At 40.5% G+C, this 23059-nt stretch overlaps 1 protein-coding gene across 1 annotated transcript in view; it reads left to right on the top strand.

Annotated features, from left to right (window-relative positions):
* The window catches only part of LOC126291597 (trypsin alpha-4-like), an 82519-nt gene that overhangs the window by 22214 nt on the left and 37246 nt on the right, over nt 1-23059 (top strand). Inside the window, exon 4 of the mRNA XM_049985172.1 lies at nt 5376-5545. Coding sequence (XP_049841129.1) covers nt 5376-5545 — 170 coding nt within the window. The remainder of the gene's footprint in view (nt 1-5375; nt 5546-23059) is intronic.

The following is a 23059-nucleotide window of genomic DNA, read 5'->3' as shown; positions in this document are numbered from 1 at the left end:
ATAATTATCATTTCTCCCTATAAAATGCAGTATTTTTGCATTCAGAAACTGACTTGTCAGTCAAATGCGGTGTCTCTGATGTCTATATTTTATTACCGGAAAAATGAATAGCGTATAATATAGCAACAAAATATCGTGAAGTTTCATATGAAACTTGGAAAAGCTGCTACTGAAGCCTATCTTTTACTAAAAAAAGAGCATGACGAAGACTACCAAGTACGCGTGTTGGAGTGTGATTCAAGCGGGATGGGGGACGTTGCAGGTTAATTCACGCCCGGGACGCCTTTCATCATAAAAAAACGAATTAAAATATCGAAAATGTAGGTAATCTGATTTGGTACGACCTTCGACTGAGTATTCAATCGACCGCTTAAACGTTAGCAATTGACGAAGAATGTGTAAGGCAAATTTTACATAAGCAATGAGAAAAGTGTGTGGGAAATTCTGACCGAAAATTCTCACGATGGAACAAAACGAATCTCGCTATAGCGCTTGTACTGACACTTTTAATACCACTTAAAATGATCCTAATTTCCTGGAAATAGCGGTAACATGCAACGAATTTTGGTTTTTCACTTATGTTCCAGAAACTAAACGCCAACCCGTGAGCTGGGATAGCCCAACTTCACCGAGAGCGAAAAAAGCTCCAGTGAGCAACACGTGCATCGAGGTGATGATTTTTTTTTCGATATTCATGAAATTGTTCCTGGGTTCCTGAAGGTCAAACTGTTAACCAAGATTACTACTACGAGGCTCTTTCTCAGCTCTGTGAGAAAATAAGAAAAGAACGATCCGACTTGTGGAAGAACAAGTAAGGGGTTCTGCATCCAGACTGTGCCCTGACTCATACCACATTGTCTGTTGAGAGGATTGTAGCGAAGTATAGCACCCGAGTGTTGAACCACCCACCTTGTTCGCCTGAGCGTCATGTGACTTTGACGTATTCTACAAGTCAAATCTGCATTAAAAGGAACAAGGTTTCAATCGCTGAAGCAAAGAAAGAAAAAGCAGCACGTGTCATCATCACATGGGAAGACTTCCAGTACTGCTTACATCACTGAAAATCCACATGGAACTTTGCAAGGATAGAGGATCGGATAGTATTGAGTGTGAGAATAACTAAATATATCAGTTTTTTTTTAATAAAATGTTTTACAGCAATAGCCATATCTCGTACTTTGAAGCAACACTTTAAAAACCAAGCTACAGCTCACACACAAGGCATCACAGGCGCCGTGCTTATTCTGCTATAATTTGTTAGACAACTAGCACTCCGCTTGGGTCCTGGCCACTATAATTTATCGCCTAGTATGGAAAACGGCAGGAAGTTTAAAAAAATCCCTAATACTTTGCTTGTCAAATCTACGGGGTGTTCAAAAAGTCTCTCCACAGTGCTATATGATTGTTAGCCGCGGGTGCCGTATAATTTGTTCGCCTGCCTGGGTTACTTCAAGGGAAGTGGACTCTCCCAACATTCCACTGTTTCGTTTATCTCAGCCACCGTCAGTAGTGTCGTTAGTGTGTGTCGTTACTTTAGGGTGTCTATTCGTCCCGTTTTTCCCAGGATTCTTACCAAAATGACCCGCTGTCCCGAAAGTTTTTTTGGGGACGCTCAAATGTCCAGCCGTAATCTTTCCCGAGGCCATGCAGCTTTACTGTATGATTAAATGATGATGTCGTCCTCTTGGGTAAAATATTCCGGAGGTAAAATAGTCCCCCATTCGGATCTCCGGGCGGGGACTAACCAAGAGGACGTCGTTATCAGGAGAAAGAAAACTGGCGTTCTACGGATCGGAGCGTGGAATGTCAGATCCCTTAATCGGGCAGGTAGGCTAGAAAATTTAAAAAGAGAAATGGATAGGTTAAAGTTAGAAATAGTGGGAATTAGTGAAGTTCGGTGGCAGGAGGAACAAGACTTTTGGTCAGGTGAATACAGGGTTATAAATACAAAATCAAATAGGGGTAACGCAGAAGTAGGTTTAATAATGAATAAAAAAATAGGAGTGCGGGTAAGCTACTACAAACAGCATATTGAACGCATTATTGTGGCCAAGATAGACACAAAGCCCACCCCTACTACAGTAGTACAAGTTTATATGCCAACTAGCTCTGCAGATGATGAAGAAACTGAGGAAACCTATGATGAGATAAAAGAAATTATTCAGGTAATGAAGGGAGACCAAAATTTAATAGTCATGGGTGACTGGAATTCGTCAGTAGGAAAAGGGAGAGAAGGAAACATAGTAGGTGAATATGGATTGGGGGGAAGAAATGAAAGAGGAAGCCGTCTGGTAGAATTTTGCACAGAGCATAACTTAATCATAGCTAATACTTGGTTTAAGAATCATAAAAGAAGGTTGTATACATGGAAGAATCCTGGAGATACTAAAACGTATCAGATATATTATATAATGGTAAGACAGAGATTTAGGAATCAGGTTTTAAATTGTAAGACATTTCCAGGGGCAGATGTGGACTCTGACCACAATCTATTGGTTATAAACTGTAGATTAAAACTGAAGAAACTACAAAAAGGTGCTAATTTAAGGAGATGGGACCTGGATAAACTGAAAGAACCAGAGGTTGTTGAGAGTTTCAGGGAGAGCATAAGGGAACAATTGACAGGAATGGAGGAAAGAAATACAGTAGAAGAAGAATGGGTAGCTCTGAGGGATGAAGTAGTGAAGGCAGCAGAAGATAAAGTAGGTAGAAAGACGAGGGCTAATATAAATCCGTGGATAACAGAAGAAATATTGAATTTAATTGATGAAAGGAGAAAATATAAAAATGCAGTAAATGAAGCAGGCAAAAAGGAATACAAACGTCTAAAAAATGAGATCGACAGGAAGTGCAAAATGGCTAAGCAGGGATGGCTAGAGGACAAATGTAAGGATGTAGAGGCCTATCTCACTAGGGGTAATTTAGAAACTGCCTGCAGGAAAATTAAAGAGACCTTTGGAGAAAAGAGAGCCACTTGTATGAATATCAAGAGCTCAGATGGAAACCCAGTTCTAAGCAAAGAAGGGAAGGCGGAAAGGTGGAAGCAGTATATAGAAGGTTTATACAACGGCGATGTACTGGAAATGGAAGAGGATGCAGATGAAGATGAAATGGGAGATAGAATACTGCGGGAAGAGTTTGACAGAGCACTGAAAGACCTGAGTCGAAACAAGGCCCCGGGAGTAGACAACATTCCATTAGAACTACTGACGGCCTTGGGAGAGCCAGTCATGACAAAACTCTACCATCTGGTGAGCAAGATTTATGAGACAGGTGAAATACCCTCAGAGTTCAAGAAGAACATAATAATTCCAATCCCAAAGAAAGCAGGTGTTGACAGATGTGAAAATTACCGAACTATCAGTTTAATAAGTCACAGCTGCAAAATACTAACACGAATTCTTTACAGACGAATGGAAAAACTGGTAGAAGCGGACCTTGCGGAAGATCAGTTTGGATTCCGCAGAAATGTTGGAACACGTGAGGCAATACTAACCTACGTTTCTAGCATTTGTAGACTTAGAGAAAGCTTTTGACAATGTTGACTGGAATACTCTCTTTCAAATTCTAAAGGTGGCATTGGTAAAATACAGGCAGCGTAAGGCTATTTACAATTTGTACAGAAACCAGATGACAGTTATATAAGAGTCGAGGGACATGAAAGGGAAGCAGTGGTTGGGAAGGGAGTGAGACAGGGTTGTAGCCTCTCCCCGATGTTATTCAATCTGTATATTGAGCAAGCACTAAAGGAAACAAAAGAAAAATTTGGAGTAGGTATTAAAATTCACGGAGAAGAAATAAATACTTTGAGGTTCGCCGATGACGTTGTAATTCTGCCAGAGACAGCAAAGGACTTGGAAGAGCAGTTGAACGGAATGGACAGTGTCTTAAAAGGAGGATATAAGATGAACATCAACAAAAGCAAAACGAGGATAATGGAATGTAGTCAAATTAAATCGGGTGATGCTGAGGGAATTAGATCAGGAAATGAGACACTTAAAGTAGTAAAGGAGTTTTGCTATTTAGGGAGTAAAATAACTGATGATGGTCGAAGTAGAGAGGATATAAAATGTAGACTGGCAATGGCGTTTCTGTAGAAGAGAAATTTGTTAACATCGAGTATAGATTTAAGTGTCAGGAAGTCTTTTCTGAAAGTATTTGTATGGAGTGTAGCCATGTATGGAAGTGAAACATGGACGATAAATAGTTTGGACAAGAAGAGAATAGAAGCTTTCGAAATGTGGTGCTACAGAAGAATGCTGAAGACTAGATGGGTAGAGCACATAAGTAATGAGGAGGTATTGAATAGGATTGGGGAGAAGAGGAGTTTGTGGCACAACTTGACTAGAAGAAGGGATCGGTTGGTAGGACTTGTCCTGAAGCATCAAGGGATCACAAATTTAGCATTGGAGGGCAGCGTGGAGGGTAAAAATCGTAGAGGGAGACCAAGAGATGAATACACTAAGCAGATTCAGAAGGATGTAGGTTGTGGCAAGTACTGGGAGATGAAGAAGCTTGCACAGGATAGAGTAGCATGGAGAGCTGCATCAAACCAGTCTCAGGACTGAAGACCACAACAACAACAGAGTATTTTACGATACTGGTTGTTTGACTTGCTATTAACTGCGCAATTATTTACGCTAGGAAGCATATCCCAAACATGTACCGAACCGTCAAAAATCGCAAATAATTTTAAACGCACTAAAGGTTACGAATAACAACGAAGATTATTCTCCTCTAAATAGATCCACTGAATCCGTCCATTCGGTGCAGAGATACTCTACACCGCTGATATTTGCTCTCTGGCTTCCGTCACCACAATGTTAATGTTTTCCGCTGTGCAATCACTGTTTCATTATACCAAAACGAAAGTGTAATTTTAACAGCAATATAAAAAGCGAGTTTCCTTTTATCACTGTTAGTGGAGAAGCTGTAGAATGTACGTTGTCCAGATCAAAATAAGCTATTGGTCATGGTAGAAGGTCTGACATTGTGAATCACATTAACATGAAGAAACATCGCATGAGTGTTCAAACGAAAAGAGGAAATAAATGCGTGAGTGACTACTATGTAAACTTAAAATCAGTAACAGAAATGGATAGGCAGTTGGCAGCACAAGAAGCTACGTTTGCATACCACAGTGCAATGCATAACCATAGCTTTAAGTTAGTGGACTGCGCTACAGCAGTTGTTAAACAAGTTTTTAATCCTAAATTCACATGTGGACACACAAAATGTAATGCAATCATTTCAAATGTTATTGCACCGTATGCAGCTCAGCAGGTTTTAAATGAACTAAAAAGTGCTCCATTCATTTCTGTGATGATTGATACGTCGAATCATCTGAATTTGAAATTGGTTCCTCTTCTTATCAGGTATTTTCACCCTGAAAATGACATCACGGTGAAAGTGCTCGAATTGGTTAATTTAGCTGGAGAAACTTCAGATTTATTTCAGAATTTTGTGCTGGAGGTTTTAAAGAAATATGATCTTGAGGGAAAGGTGATTGCAGTTTCTGCAGGCAACACCAACACCAATTTGGGTGGTAAGCAGAGGAAAGGGAAAAACAATTTGTTCTGTAAACTGCAACAGAACACAGTGAATAATATAGTAGGTGTTGGCTATCCAGCACATGTGGTGCTCAATTCCTTACAAACTGGCTCAGATTGCCTACCCATCGACTGCCAATAAATTGTAAACAAACTCTACCAGCATTTCCACATATATACAGTAAGGGTTGAATCTCTGAAGTCATTATGTAAGTTTACTGAAACTGAATACAAAACTGTACTTGGGCACTGCAAGACAAGGTGGCTATTTCTGCTACCAGCATTTGAAAGAATTGTAGAGATATTTCCTGCTTTGAAATCGTATTTCATTTCTCTTGATAAGTGTCCTATTATCCTTAAACAATTCTTTGATAACCCTATGTCTATTGCTCTTCTACATTTTTTGTTAGCCACCTAAAATCTTTCTCCACAACAATTAAATGTATTGAGAAACAAGAAATCACAATAGTGAAAGTTCATCAAGAAATAAACAAATTATTGGGCAAATTACAATGTAGAAAATCTGAAAGATTTCTGACATCCTTTGTACATGAGACTAAGGAAGCTGGGAGAAGAGGGTCAAATTACTGTAGAACAATTTCATATTTATGCTGACTTCTTCTATGACTCTTGCACAGAGTATATTAAAGAATGGTGTTTACCATATCCGGGTATATGAACACGCAAAATTCTAGTATGTGGAGTACTGCAAATCCATTGTGCATTCACGAGGGACCACTTCATTCTGTGAAAATGGGAGTTTGGATTACAATTTCTAGAAGTCGGATTGTGGGTCCCATATTTTTCAACGAAAAAATAAACGCACAACGTTACTGCAGTGATATTCTGTAACCATTCATAGGAGAACTTGTGTTAAGTGAAATACTGAACGGTTATTTTGAACAAGATGGTGCAACCGTCCATACAGCTCGCGTTTCAATGTCACAACTTGATGATGCTTTTGGTGATCGCGTAATTTCACAGAGGCTTTGGCCTCCAAGAGCGCCTGACCTAACACCACCTGGTTCTTTCCTCTGGGCAGCAGCGAAAGCAAGTGTCTATAAAAACCGTCCAAAATCCATCGATGAAGTGAAAACTGCAATATCCACTTTCACTACTTCTGTTACAGAAGAAATGTTACAGCTCGTGTTTGGAAACATGATTAGACGAATTGAATTGTGTATTCAACAACAGGAGGGTCACTTTCAACATTTAATGTGAAAATTTGTAAGTAAAAATGAATATTCAATAAATTAATAACTTGTATTTCACTGGGTTTCATTTCGGTATATTCACTGCGGCATACGGCACGCGCGGGTAACAAACATACGGCACTGCAGAGAGACTTTTTGAACACCCCGTATTATTGTAGCGTTTTATAGCCACAGCGAACATAACCTGGTGTAAAACGGTGGGAAAATCTAAATTTTTTTTTGACCGTTGGCGTCTTAAACGATTACAGATGTGTTTTGTTGTACTACTTTCAAACTTTATAACTTTGAGATTTGTTTCCAAAGACACATGCAGATTACTGCAAATACGAGACTGAGCAATTACCACTACATGTAATACAATAGGACAAGTAGAACTCTATCGTTATTTTAAACAAGTTACACACTGCCTCCACGAGATCCCGCCATCCCCACCACCGCAGCTACTGGAGCCCCCACAAGCTGTCCACGCACTCCAAGCCGCTCTGGAGGGCTCTGGTCACCTGAGCGATACCATATACCTACTGTGCACCAAGGAGCCTGTAGCCACTGATCGGCCCCTCTCCCTACCACACCAGCTTATCCGAAATTCTCCCAGGTGAAAGAAAGAATAGTGGAACTTTTGAACAGAACAATAGCTGACGTCTACGATAATGATTAGGCTGAAGCAATGAGCTAAAATTTGAACCACTAGTGGGATTCGAACCCACGTCTTCTGCTTACTGGTCAGATCCAAAAACCATTGCAACACACTGGCATCGCTGCCAGCGCAGCTGCATGGATTATACACCCAATACAAATTCCAATTCATGCCTCAGCCCACTGCTGTTCACCTTCTAAATTCACATCATTACTCAAAAAATGGCTCTGAGCACTATGGGACTTAACGTCTTAGGTCATCAGTCCCCTAGAACTTAGAACTACTTAAACCTAACTAACTTAAGGACATCACACACATCCATGCCCGAGGCAGGATTCGAAACTGCGACCGTAGTGGTCGCGCGGTTCCAGACTGAAGCACCTAGAACTGCTCGGCCACTTCGGCCGGCTCACATCAGTACTGCAGAGCCTCTCCAATACTGGGACAGCACATTAGCAATGAGCGAAATGGAGTTAATCTACCTGTATCTTAGGTGTAGGTGATATATTAATCGTATACAGTTAATGTTTCTGTGACTAGGAAAATCTGTGTAGCTTCAGTAACTTCATTGCCAGTGTGGTGCAGTGGTTAAGGCACGTGCATAGTAAGCAGAAGACCCTGAACCCAATCCCATTGCTAGTTCAAGTTCTAATTCATTGCTTCAGCCTATATCATCATTATAGACAAAGATCAGAGTCAGTACGTCTCAGGTAATAACATTAATAGCTGACATGTGTTAGCACACTACAGATTTTTATTTATTTCAAAAAAATGTGGCCAGCATAAGGAGCTTGCATCATATATATGTGTGTCTGTATCGTTAACAGAGGCGTATTTAACGTTTTTAAAACCACAAATCGACCTAGAGCAGGCCACAGCGCCAAGAGCCCCTACACGCACCTGACACCGCCTTGCGAGACGCACCTCGCTGGCGAAACGATCCGCACGCACGCAGACAGCTACGTTCCTGACGAACCGAGATCACCGGTTCACTTCTAGATGAATATAGTGAGAGCATACATTTCGTTCAATATACACTACTGGCCGTTAAAGTTGCTACACCAAGAAGAAATGCAGGTAATAAACGGGTATTCATTAGACAAGTATACTAGAACTGACATGTGATTACATTTTCACGCAATTTGGGTGCATAGATCCTGAGAAATCAGTACCCAGAACAACCACCTCTGGCCGTGATAACATCCTTGATACACCTCGGCATTGAGTCAAACAGAGCTTGGATGGCGTGTACAGGTACAGCTGCCCATACAGCTTCAACACGATACCACAGTTGATCAAGCGTAGTGACTGGCGTATTATGACGAGCCAATTGCTCGGCAACCGTTGACCAGACGTTTTCAATTGGTGAGAGATCTGAAGAATGTGATGGCCAGGGCAGCAGTCGAACATTTTCTGTATCTAGAAAGGCCCGTACAGGACATGCAACATGCGGTCGGGCATTATCCTGCTGAAATGTAGGGTTCTGCAGGGATCGAATGAAGGGTAGAGCCACGGCTCGTAACACATCTGAAATGTAACGTCCACTGTCCAAAGTGCCGTCAGTGCGAACAAGAGGTGACCGAGACGTGTAACCAAGGGCACCCTATACCCTGACGCCAGATCATACGCCAGTATGGCGATGACGAATACACGCTTCCAATGTTCGTTCACGGAAATGTCGCCAAACACTGATGGCACCGTCAAGATGCTGTAAACAGAACCTGGATTCATCCGAAAAAATGACGTTTGCCATTCGTGCACCCAGGTTCGTCGTTGAGTAACCATCGCAGGCGCTCCTGTCTGTGATGCAGCGTCAAGGGTAACTGCGGCCATGGTCTCCGAGCTGATAGTCCATCCTGCTGCAAACGTCGTCAACCTGTTCGTGCAGATGGTTGTTGTCTCGCAAACGTCCCCATCTGTTGACTCAGGGATCGAGACGTGGCTGCACGATCCGTTACAGCCATGCGGATAAGATGCCTGTCATCTCGACTGCTAGTGATACGAGGCCGTTGGGGTCCAGCTCGGCGTTCCGTATTACCCTCCTGAACTCACCGATTCCATATTCTGCTAACGGTCATTGGATCCCGACCAACGCGAGGAGCAATGTCGCGATAAGATAAACCGCAGTCCCGATAGGTTACAATCCCACTTTACCAAAGTCGGAAACGTGATGGTACACATTTCTCCTCCTTACACGAGGCATGACAACAACGTCTCTCCAGGCAACGCCGGTCAACTGCTGTTTATGTATGAGGAATCGGTTGGAATCTTTCCTCGTGGCAGCACGTTGTAGATGTCGCCACCGGTGCCAACCTTGTGTGAATGCTCTGAAAAGCTAATCATTTGCATATCACAGCATCTTCTTCCTGTCGGTTAAATTTCGCGCCTGTAGCACGTCATCTTCGCGGTGTAGCAATTTTAATGGCCAGTAGTGTAGTACTGCAAGGTAGCGGCGCGATACAGAGATAGTTTAAGAGAAATCAGAGTTCACATCGAACGACTTAGCTGTGTAATACTGTAAGTAGGCAGTTTAGGTTTTTTTATTGGTAACGCCGCCGCCACGTAGCGCTCTGTATGAAAATCACTGGCTGTGCTGTGTGCAGTCTGTGGCTGGTTGGCATTGTTGTAATACTCGCCATTGTAGTGTTGGGCAGCGGCAGCTGGATGCTAACAGCGCGTAGCGTTGCGCAGTTGGAGGTGAGCCGCCAGCAGTGGTGGACGTGGGGAGAGAGATGGCGGAGTTTTGAAATTTGAAAGAATTGGTGTCATGAACTGCTATATATATTATGACTAGTGAGGTAAATACATTGTTTGTTCTGTATTAAAATCTTTCATTTGCTAACTATGCCTATCAGTAGTTAGTGCCTTCAGTAGTTTGAATCTTTTATTTAGCTGGCAGTAGTGGCGCTCGCTGTATTGCAGTAGCTTGAGTAACGATGATTTTTGTGAGGTAAGTGATTTGTGAAACGTATAGGTTATTGTTAGTCAGGGCCATTCTTTCGTAAGAATTTTTGAAAGTCAGATTGCATTGCGCTAAAAATATTGTGTGTCAGTTTAAGCACAGTCTTGTATAAATTTTTCAAAGGGGACGTTTCATATGTCGACCCTTAGCCAAGGATACCTCACTGGAATCTTCTGATTTTTTTCTTGTAGTTTGTGTAATTAGTGTAGCTATTGTTTATTGCTAGCGCGTAATCATAGAATTTCCTTTGTAGTTGCAGTCTTTCGTTGTTGTACAGTAAAACAGTTGTGGCATGCATGTAGTTTTGCACAAAGTATTTCGCAGCTGCGCTTGCAATTAACTAGATATTATTTTCAGTGATATGTTAATGTGTTCTCTTATTTTTGCTTTTCAAATTGTGCTTTTTTTGTGTTGTCGTGTGAAATATTGTGACAATAATGGCGTGTGAAAAACGTAATACTAGGCTCCAAAGTAAACTGAGAAATGACAGTGAAGACGAAAGCAGTGTGTTAGCGCCACCATGTAATGAATTAACTAATGTTCAAAGTAGTAATTTGGTAATTGTGCATAGGGAAATGGAGCGGGTTGCAAATAATGGTGTAGGCAGTGAAACAATTAGTGAACAGGAAAGCGTTATCGATCGATCGGTCGGCAACACTTCGCCTCAGGATTCCGAAATGACAGGACACAATATTGCAAATACTGTACATTCAGGTTTTGCGTCCTCACCGTTTTCTCAAATAAGTCAAGACACATTTCCTGTTTTTCAAACTGCGAATATTGCCGGTGCAAATGCATTGCCGAATAGGACTAAGGAACATGTTTCAGACACCAGTGCATTGTTATTACAATTAATGCAACAAATGGGACAAAAGCTTCAAAAGTTAGACACAATGGAACAAAATCTTCAAAAGTTAGACACAACGCTTGAACAAAATCAGAAACAAATGGGACAGAATCTTCAAAAGTTAGACACAATGGAACATAATCTTCAAAAGTTAGACGCAATGGAACAAAATCAGAGACAAACACAGCAAAAGCTTCAAAAGTTAGACACCACACTTGAACAAACACGTAAAGATTTAACTAATGAGTTACATTACATCGAATCGAAATGTCAAAAAGTCTGTAATGACGTAAAAACACAAATTTGTGAGCATTTACAACCTATTTTTTCGCGGCATGAAAATGCATTACAGAATCACGAAGCAGCCATAAAAGAACTGCAAACTATTGTTCATGAAAATCATGAGACCTTGCAAGCTAAAATTGACTCAGTTGCATCTACCGATTCGGTTACGCAACTTGCAAAAACTCAAGCGAACTTAAAGGACGCAGTAGATACTCTGAAAATTGGTTCAGAAAGACACACAGAGGAAATAATTTCACTGTCGGATAAAGTAGCCGAACTTTCAGATCAGTTCACTAACTTATCTACGAAGGTAGATGATGATCTGAATGACACAAAACCTGTAGCCTTCACTGACACTGAAGAGTATGAACAAATTAGGAAATTCAAACAGAATCAAAATCAAATCAACACACAGTACAAAAGAGAAATGCGGGAAGTACAAGATCAGTTGGCTCAAGTAATACAAGAATTACATATTTCAGAGGACACTCGCGCCCCAGTATGGGAAGAGGAACATAGCAATACAGAACAACCACAAAATAATAACACAGGGCATTTCGGAAATCATGAAAGTAATTGGCAAGGTGCACCGAATTTTGAGATGGAACCGCCGATACGACGTAACAATGACCGATATGCTACCCGCCGACACGATGATTTTGACTATAAGCTGTTCATTACTGCACGTAAATTCAAAACATTTAAGAATTCTGGCAACGACATTCATCCACAAGCGTGGCTCCATCAATTCTCTCATTGTTTTCCTCCCAACTGGTCGCTAGAGCACAGATTAGAATTTATGTGTGGCTACTTAGAGAATGAACCAGCTGTAAGAATGCGATCGGTCATTCACGATTGCCACAGTGAAGGAGAATTTTACCATACCTTCCTCTCAGCATATTGGTCCCAAGCCACACAAGACCGAGTAAAACATGGCATCATGATGATGAAACATTTCGAACAATCTGAATTTTCCAGTCTTGTGAAATATTTTGAAGACATGTTGCACAAGAATCAGTACCTGTCAAACCCATACAGCCCGTCAGAACTCATCCGCATTTGCTTAATCAAATTGCCTGAACATTTACGGCACATTATTTTGGTAGGACGTTGCAAAGACAACATTGAAGCTTTTCAGGGACTCTTACAAGAATTAGAAATTGACACTGACAATCGCGGAACGCGAAAACAGGAACACAACAATTGCAGGTCACATCCGTCGCAATTTCGCGATGAAAGAAATAATAACTGGACACGACACGGCTATTCTTACAACGTAAATCGTGACCAAAACAGACACCACCCGTACGACAACCGTTGGCAGGTTAGTAATAATTACAGAGAAAGATCGCATTTCCGTAGTAATGAATATGACAGAGACAATCATAGAAACAAACAATATGGCAACCAGAACTATTATCATCACGGGAGACGGAATAACTTCAGACGCAACGGTCCAGCGCGCAGTTACGATTCAGAGAGAAATTCTCGACCACGTGACCGACAAGAAAGAAACTATGGAATCTACCGACATGACGACAGACGATATGATCGTAACGACCGACCTGAATTGCATCAGAACTGGCGGGATTCAAACAGGGCGGGGCCTTCTCGGCAAGGTGAATTTGTAGAAGTTAGGTCTCCTAATCCCAATAACGGCGCGCGCCAACAAAGAGACAGACAATGACTCGCACCACAGGCAGCCACGTGCGCCGGCTGGCTTAGCGAAAAATAACATAGGCGCTTACCTTGAGAAAAACTCCAGTATTCTTTACCGACGTTTACCGCATGATAATTGCGTTCAAGTTGAAACACTGAGTACTATGAAGAGTAAAGGATTGCACTATATTTCACATGTGAAACCGTTTATTGAAAGATAATCTGCTTTTTAACTTTGCCTTTGCCATATAACTTTTCACTTTACATTAATAGTATGCTTTGTCAGACTAAAAAATTGTTAACATGCAACAATGTTTGAAGTTAACTATCCAGTCTAGATTCTAGGGAACATTTTTAAACAGAAATTACGAATGCATTGTTATAGTGAACAGACGACACAGTGTTGTTAATTGAACATTCTTGCTAGCTAGTTGCACGATTACGTAACGACTATAAGGCTTACATACTTAGAACATATACTGTTAATGAGGTTTTAATGCAACATTTTGGTTCAGTTGAAAAGACATTCTTTATTTGAAGTACTTTCTGTGAAATTAAAGATGACTTAGAATTTGGTTTATTTGACAGCTACACGATTATATCACGACGCTACTAATGTGTGACACAATTTACATTGTGCTTTTGCGGTGTATCTGTTTTATATGTGCACAGTTTTTCTGAATTATTCTGGAAAGTAAAACATGTTTTAGTGGTAACTTTTGTGGTATAGCTACAATTAGACAGCCTTTTCCATAGCACAGCAATACGTTACACCACAGTACTTTCTTCATCACGGCAATAAGCGTAATAACTAAGATATTTATACGCAAAGCAATTCACTTCATTTATTACGAGGTAAGTACATTGACTTCAGCAGAACTTTGCTTAACTACGACACTTCCACATAATTATCTTACAACAAGACGCACAGTTTATCGCTACAGTACACGTATTTGAGTGATTAATTTTGTACTTAAAAACATTTATTTTTAAAGATATTTGAAGTACAATGATACAAAGGTTTTCCGTGATACATTTCATTCCATTGCTGTAATCTGTAACACCTGAGGATATAATTACATTAATCCTCAGGGGGGTACACGCTTACTTTGTGTACCATGTGTTTGGCAAGCACAAGGAGCCCTAGCTAATATGGTATTTGCTTATACAACTCTACATATCGGTACCATATTTATCTAACACATAAATTACACAGCTATCTGATCATTTAACTGAGAGAAACAAACATTTATTATACTACATCAGTGACAGATGTTTACGTAATTACACAGTTGGATAACTTCACACTTACGAAATTGTATTCTTTTCTGTACTTTGTGAACTGTTCATATTTTTCCAGAACCATTGTGATACTATGAGAGCTTTGAATGACGTATTTGGTATGGGATCATGATTTTTAATGTACGTTTGAGGTAGATGACACTTTTGACATGAGCAGAGAATATTTTTTAAGTTTCGAAATTATTGCAGAAAGCTATGACGTTTGAGATTTGACTGAGATGTTATATTATTACGACGACGATGTGAATTATGCTGCTGAGGTATGTTTAAGCTGATGCTATATGAGTTATTTGATTATGCTACATATCTGTTATGATGAAATATTGAAGAAGTGTTGACGAATAAGGTAAGTAATAATGAGTAGTGATTAGGGACTCTGGTTTGTGAAAAAGGTTGTTGAAAACCAAGAATCGTACTTTAAAAGTTATGAAATGTATGTAAATGCTTGAATGTATTACAATGACGACGAAAATTTTTTGGACACTATTCTATTTAAAGGATTTTGTTTCTACATATTTGTAACGCAAATTCTTGACCTGTGAATTTTTTTATATGAGACTGCCACTGTAGCGGAAACTGGTGTCGTAAATATTTCGGTAAGACAATTAAGTGACCACCTGCACGTAATGCGTCGTGGGCACCCAGCTGCGCGACAACCACCTGACAAAAGAGAGCCATTAGTGTGTGCCTTTCAGAGGCACAGGTAAAAAAAAAAGGGCCATTATCCTATCTATTGACGTTCCTTTGTAGAAAGCACCGCAAATACGACACGCTCATTACTGAGAAAGATACTTACATCTGACACCTGATTATAACAAACGTCTTTCTACGAGAGTTGAGAGAATTCTACTAACTTATGAAATCTCACATGACTATTGAATGATATTTTTATGCTTTGTCCATAGTTGCTTATTTCATTTGATATCTGTTTTCCAGCTGTGTTGCAGCATTGGTTTTATAAAATTAAATGCATTTGCTAATGTGAACACTTTCTGTCAACAGATCTATTAAATAATAATTTTATGATCCACATTCTTCGAAAAAGGAGATCTTGGAAAGGAAAGAACAATAAGAAGGGATTAATAATAATGACTGCATACACAATTTTCTTTTCAACTACTTGGTAATATCTTTTGCAGAATTAGTTTTGTGGTGCACCACTTTAATTATATAGACATTAATATGTGAATATAAATTTCCCTTATCTGCATTACTGTCTTTAGTGTAATATTTTTTCTGCTTGAGCTTTGTCATGTTTAGGTATAAGTTATAGCATTTGCTGCGGCTGTTTGCCATTCATAGTGCTACTGAATGTCACTTTGTATTACTAGGTTAAGCCAATTTTATTACTGATTTATTTTTCTTGTTTACTGCGCATTGCCTTATATTAGTTGTAATGTTGCTGCCTTTTTTTTGCCAATTTCCATTTTTTATCATTGCTGTTTGTGTTAATTGTTTTGTGCTACTGCATTGCCTCGTCCCTTAGTTTAGTATCTGAGCTCAGTAGATTTAAGTTAGCTTAAGAGGGGGTAGACTATATAAGAAACTAACTATGATGATTTGGAAGAAATGCATTGAGAAGCTATAAGAAAATGGTTTGGCCAAAAAAGTAGTGTACAGTGGAGAAAAACTATTTTTGAAAGAGGATGTGAACAGAATACAGAAAGCAGGTTTAGATAGGACTTTTTGGGAATAATGATGATCTAAGGGAGATCTCTATGCAAAATACTGCAGTAAAACAAACCCTGTCCTTTCCTTTTGTATTATCCCTCTATGTGTTTATTTACCCTTGTGTATTTGTCTTTTTCCTGTCTTTATGTGTTTAGCTAATAAGATTTATGTTGTAGAATTTTTCAGATACTATGTTATATTTTTGTAAATATGTTCAGACATTATTTATTGTGTTTTGTTTTAATGCTCATGTGTGAAGTTGATGTTTCAAAAGTTATTCTGATCTTTTATGTATGTACTTATGTCGTAATTTTTGTAACACTGATGTATTTGTTATTTCGATTCTTTTGTCAACCCTGTATTACTGCAAATGTTATCTGTACTATTATGTTCTTTAATGATATATCTTGTACCTTTGTTATTGTATTCTCATGTTATAAAATTGTAATTGACACCTGTTCATTGAATTAAGTAACTTGTAAATTACATTTCACTGCACACATTTCTGTTGGTCATAGTATATGCACAATATGTGAGAAGTAGGGACTGATAGTGTTTGCAAGTGTATTGGTAATTCAGCAAGGGACTGGTTAACAGCATTGCTGGTTCTAAGGACAATTCCAAAAACTTTGTGAGTGGACAAGTGGTGTGTTATGGACTTGCTATGTTATCCGCAAGACTCTTCAATGGTGATTGTGCGCCTGCACAGTCAAACAGATGGCTGCTGGCCATCTCTACAAGGACTACAGTGGGTCTACACCTTTGATGACCCACCAATACCATTATTTCTGCAAGGACTGCACTGGGTCTGCACATCTGGTGGTCCACCAATACTGTAATCTCTACCAGGACTACAATGGGTCTACTCTGTGTTGACCTACCTACCAATATTCTTCAAAACTTCGACTAACTCTGCTGTGGGTTTGCTCCGTTGTGGCCCATTATCTGTCTGCATGTCAAGAATCAGCACTGTCTTTCCGTTGGAAGGACAACGCTACTTCTTCAAGACTGCATGGAAATCCACTACTTCCGTGTGCATTTTCTTTTACTACTCAGACTTTGAGAAAACACTGCAATTTTACTTTGATGAATGATCATGACTGTTTTTATGGACTGTGAGAAAATTTTAGCTTTTGACCAACATTGTATCGATAAGTGTGTGCATTTCATTTCTTTGTTATTGTAATTATGAAAAAAAATTTCAAATCTGTATTGGCCACTGCCCAAAACAACTTGTAAATTTTTTTGTGGGGAGCATGGGGGCTATGTAAGTAGGCTGTTTAGGTTTTTTTATTGGTAACGCCGCCGCCACGTAGCGCTCTGTATGAAAATCACTGGCTGTGCCGTGTGCAGTCTGTGGCTGGTTGGCATTGTTGTAATACTCGCCATTGTAGTGTTGGGCAGCGGCAGCTGGATGCTAACAGCGCGTAGCGTTGCGCAGTTGGAGGTGAGCCGCCAGCAGTGGTGGACGTGGGGAGAGAGATGGCGGAGTTTTGAAATTTGTAAGAATTGGTGTCATGAACTGCTATATATATTATGACTAGTGAGGTAAATACATTGTTTGATCTCTATTAAAATCTTTCATTTGCTAACTATGCCTACCAGTAGTTAGTGCCTTCAGTAGTTTGAATCTTTTATTTAGCTGGCAGTAGTGGCGCTCGCTGTATTGCAGTAGCTTGAGTAACGAAGATTTTTGTGAGGTAAGTGATTTGTGAAACGTATAGGTTATTGTTAGTCAGGGCCATTCTTTCGTAGGAATTTTTGAAAGTCAGATTGTGTTGCGCTAAAAATATTGTGTGTCAGTTTAAGCACAGTCTTGTATAAATTTTTCAAAGGGGACGTTTCAATACATGCAGTTTTGTGTTAACTGTGCTGTATACTAAAACTCACTATCCTTCCAACATGTACTTTACACATTTATAGCTAAGGGCTCTACTACTGATCAGGTTAGGAAAGTGATCTCAAACTCGGTACAGTTAGGTGTTAACAGCCCTCCCAATACCGTTATTTCAACAAGTGTAGTGATAAACTAAATGTTCACTTATTATGGACACATACACTGAGGTGACAAAAGTCATGGGGAACCTCCTAAAATTGTGTCGGACCACCTTTGCCCGGCATAATCCAGGAACTCGTCACGACTTAGTGTTAACAAGTCGATGAAAATTTCCTGTAGAAATATTGAGCCATGCTGACCCTGTAGCTCCCATAATTGCAAAAGTGGTCCTGGTGCACGATTTTGTGCATGAACTGAACTCTCGACTATATTCTGCATATGTTCGATGGGATTCATGTCGAGCAGTGAGGGTAGTCAAATCATTCGCTCCAACTGTTCTGAATGTCCTTCACACCAGTCGTGAACAACTGTGGCCCAGTGACATCTTTGGGAACATGAAGTCTGTTAATAGCTGCAAACGGTCTCCTAGTATCGAACATTTCCAGTCAATGATGCCCCCATGCCACTGATTCATTTATTTTTAAAAGCAGTAATGACTTCAATCTTAAAGCAAGAGGTTGACGCAGAATTTTTTTTTTTAATGTTGCATTTACCATTGCTATGTAGTTACCATGCAACACACAACGACATAACTGTAATTTGCAACAGTGTAAGGTGTCAGGCAAATCCAACACCTTCCATGAAAACCCTGACATGATAAGAAAATCCAGTAGTATGTCACATAGCTCCGAATAAATAGTGACATTAAATTAACCAAAGTAATACGAGTAACGAGTGAGCAAATGGAATACCACAGACTAACACAAGAATTCCTAAATGCGTGTCGTACCTTCCCATCGTGAGACCGACGCAGTTCCGATGGGAGAAACGAGAACAGAAGCCGAGGGCAGAACCGTGTTAAGCTAGAAGGCCGTACGATAAGGGACGGACTGGACACCCACGTCGCCAGCCTACCGCTAAGGCCACACCACCCGCACGTTTTAGCGTGAGACTTTTTCGCGTCTCTGTTACGTTAGGACCACCCGCCAGCCCATGTTAAAAGATAGAGCCCTCCAGAAGAACAGTATAGATCTTACGATAACGCTAAAAGGACCACACCAGGTGCAAGTTTTACTTGAGACTTTTTCGTGTCTCTGTTATGTTGCAAACTTTAAAAACATTGCCCCACCACGAAAAGTATAACGTTTCTCATTGGATAGACAGAATTTTTGTAGGCGGAGCTTAAGGTTAACATGGAGACCCTGATTGGTCTGATGAAAACACAGCCAGATAGTTTTTTTTAAAAAAAACCAACTTCGGTAAATGGTAGTAAGGAGAAGTGAGGACAGGGTTAGTTCCGAGACGGCGAGCTAGTTGGCTGCTGCGCCGGCCGCCGCCCCCCTGACGAACACCGACTAGGTAATGAACGCACGTGATGCTGCATAACAGCGCATAAAGCTTCACTCAGAACTGCAGAAGGGTCTCATCTGTTACACCTCCTTTTTGCGTAATACTAGTGTCGATCGTCAATTAAAGCTTATGGTGTTCACATTTGCCACTTGAAGTAAAAATCTGAAACACGATGATTTTTATGTTACATAGTTATTGAGAAGCCACATCAGCCACTGTAATTTACAAGTTAGATAAGTTATTAAAGATAATTGAGGGTCATTCTAGACCATTTTGATAGCTTTTCTCTTTTGTGAAACTTAATTTAAACCTATATTATAGATGTGATATGGCATAGGTCATCCTTCGATCCATTGTAGAACTTGGAAACCCATTCACGGAATATTCGTTCACATTTTTGTTGAATGCAGTTGGTTTTTACCATCCTGTATTAAAAAACTTCCTTTTATCAATAGCGCAATTTATAAACAATGTTTTGTGAGTAGAATAAAATATCCAATGGTAAACTTAACTGCTTTTCCGAAATTATTTTACCAGCTAATTAAAAATAGGAAAGCCTTGAAGCCCTTCCACTAAATGTAGTTAGTATTAAGATTCTTTTACAGGGAGTGCAGTGGAGCTGACGCTGAGATCATTTAGTATTTGGTTATATCATCGCTAGTCTCACTGAACTCTTCTGAATTTTACATGTCATGTGTGATCTGGCGTCTCCTTACCAGCAAGAGGTCCCAGGTTCAAACTAGGCAATTCCCTAAAAACACGCTCAGAGCGTCGATGCGCGAAAGTGGTAGGGAGACACGATATAGAACAATCAGACACCACCATGAATGTTTAGAACAGGTGTAGTATTCAACTTTTTTGGTTTCTTTGTTTTTTTGAGTCATCAATCTTGTCACTGGTTCGATGTGGCCCCTCCACAATTTCCTCTCCTGTGCAAACTTCTTCATCTCAGAGTAGCACCTGCAACCTACGCCCTTAATTATTTGCTGGATATATTCCAATCTCTATCTTTCTTCATAGTTTTTATCCTCTACTGCTTCCTCCAGTGCAATGGAAGCTATTGTCTGATGTCTTAACAAATCTGCTACCATCTTGTACCTTTCTCTTGAAAGTGTTTTCCATATATTTCTTTCCTCGATGATTCTGCGTAAGAACGTCCTCATTCCATACCTTACCAGTCCATCTAATTTTCAACTTTCTTCCCTAGCACCACATCTCAAATGCTCCGATTCTCTTCCATGACGGTTTTCCCATAGTCTGCGTTTCACTATCATACAATGCTGTGTTCCAAACATACATTCTCAGATTAACGTCTATGTTTTATACTAGTAGACTTCTCTTGGCCAGGAATGCCCTTTTCTCCAGTGCTGTTCTACCTTTTTATGTCTTCCCAGTTCCGTCCGTCATGGGTCATTTTGCTACCTAGGTAGCAGAGTATTCTACTACACAATTACAAGGTTTTGAAATCAGGATTTTACTGCCAACTGAGTACCTTGCTACAATTTTGCAACAACGTAGCGACGTATTGAGTAAGTCACCGCAATTCTGTTTGAATATGTGTAACCGACAATACTAGTACAAATCCCAACAGAATCTGTTAGGTAAATCAGTATGATACAGAACTGATTGGTTTCGGTAAAGTCACTGATTCTGAGTCCAGCTTGATGAGAATGATCTTTAATGCTTAATCACGACCCGTTAATAGTTTTTAACTGAGTTCTCCGCCATTTTACTGTATATTTCTGTGCATTTACTGTGTACAATCTAGATTTCGGCTTTCACGGCATTATCGAGTACAACTCTGAAAGTAAGACTACGCAAATAGTAAGACATCAAGCAAATAATTGAAAAATTTTGAAAACATAGATGCAAGCTGGCATAAAATTACCAGATATGCACTTATATCTTAGGCCATGTGTACTGTGCAGGATGACACATTATTTCATGCCAATATCGAGTACAATGCTAAAAGCAAAACATGCAAATAACAGGGCGTAAGGTAAAAAAAAATATTAGATGTAGGTAGATATACAGTTACGAGAAAGACAACTATTTCTTAGACCATTAACATCATTTTACTGTGTCCTATGTAGGATGACATATACGCAGTTGCACATGTTTTCTTAACATGATGTACATGGTACAAAATTAATGTCTTGTAAGAATGCAGCACATAGTTGAACAGGCACATCGTTTCTGGGGAACTCAGCGGAAAGCAGGTAAACTCAAGACTAGCACATGCCTTTAAGAAGCAAATGTGAAAGTAAATGCAAAAATAACGATTCACAGTTCCGCCTCCAAGGGTAATCACTTGCGGTCCCATGACACGTAACACTAGTAAGTCTATATGTGTGATAGTTTTACATTTTAATGTGTCAGGTGTTTTGGAGTCCACATTCTTTGACATCACTTTCAAAGTTACGTCAATCAAGCCAAGCATAAAGTGTACACCGTTACCAGCGAGCAGCTTGTTTTCCCTGGCTGAAGATGACGTTGCTCGGTCGGGGATGTGACCACAGAGGTAACTCGGCAAGAATGATGGTGACTGCACAACCCAGAGGCAGCCACGCAACTGGGCGCAGGGCACACAGAGGTGTGTAGAATCAAACAGTGGACCCAGCGCCTAGCAGGCTGTTCTCAGGAATTGTGCCTTCCCTTGAAAGCAAAGGTAGATAGGAAGGAGTCCGCCCTCACAGGAGAGGCGGCTGAGGACTGCACGGTCCCAAGCTCGAACTGCAGACATCGAGAGTCGGAAGCTGGCAGCGACTGCAGCAGGCCCTCGGTGGCCCACCAGTTGCAGGACACTGTGTCACCAGTATTTGACTCAGCATGAATAATAACAGGGTGTCTAGATGGTCCGGACAGACTCGTAAACCGGCTCAGGTCCTCCCTCGGAGCTGGTGGTTATCAGCCTGCGTACTTCTGTCTAGAAATAGTATTAATATGGGATTGGACCTTTCTTGTTTCTCCAAGACATGGATTGCCACCATGTATGCGACAACAGAGCCACAAAGAGCCATGGCTTGAAAGTGAAACAGTCAGGTAACCCACCTCACAGCGGCTCAGCCCTACTGCTGCATTGGTGATGTTACAATTGGTCCCTTTTCTGGGCAGGGCTGTACGGTAGCTGCTCGACTCTTTAGTGACACTACTTGTGCATCAGCTATTTGCTCCTGATGCGGTCCCCTGCTGATCGGGTCTGCCTCACTTCCATGAGGCTCTAGCATTAGCCCTGGTAGCGTTCCAGGTAAATTAGTTGGAGCGCAACAGAAAATAGGATTCACGAGAATTTTGAGAACAGGGAAGAAGGATTCCAATTTAGTTTGCATGAAATCCTGCACTAGGGGCTGTACGATGAGAGTACACTCAGCACTATCCGGAATGCACAGAGATTCAAATGCAGCTGTTGATGCACCGTTTCCCCAACCATTGCAACGTCACCCTGGCCACCTGTCGGACAGTATCCAATAGCCCACAGCCCGGTGGAGGGGGACACAGCACTAATATAAATATTCGACATCCGCAGTAACTAAACACTTCGCCAAAAGGTGATCAGTACGACACTCTGCGAAACTTCGCAATATTTT

Source organism: Schistocerca gregaria, chromosome 1 (genome assembly GCF_023897955.1).
Source record: "Schistocerca gregaria isolate iqSchGreg1 chromosome 1, iqSchGreg1.2, whole genome shotgun sequence".
NCBI classification, from domain to species: Eukaryota; Metazoa; Arthropoda; class Insecta; order Orthoptera; family Acrididae; genus Schistocerca; species Schistocerca gregaria.
Note: the sequence above shows the minus strand (reverse complement) of the source record. Positions and strands in the feature narration are given on the sequence as shown.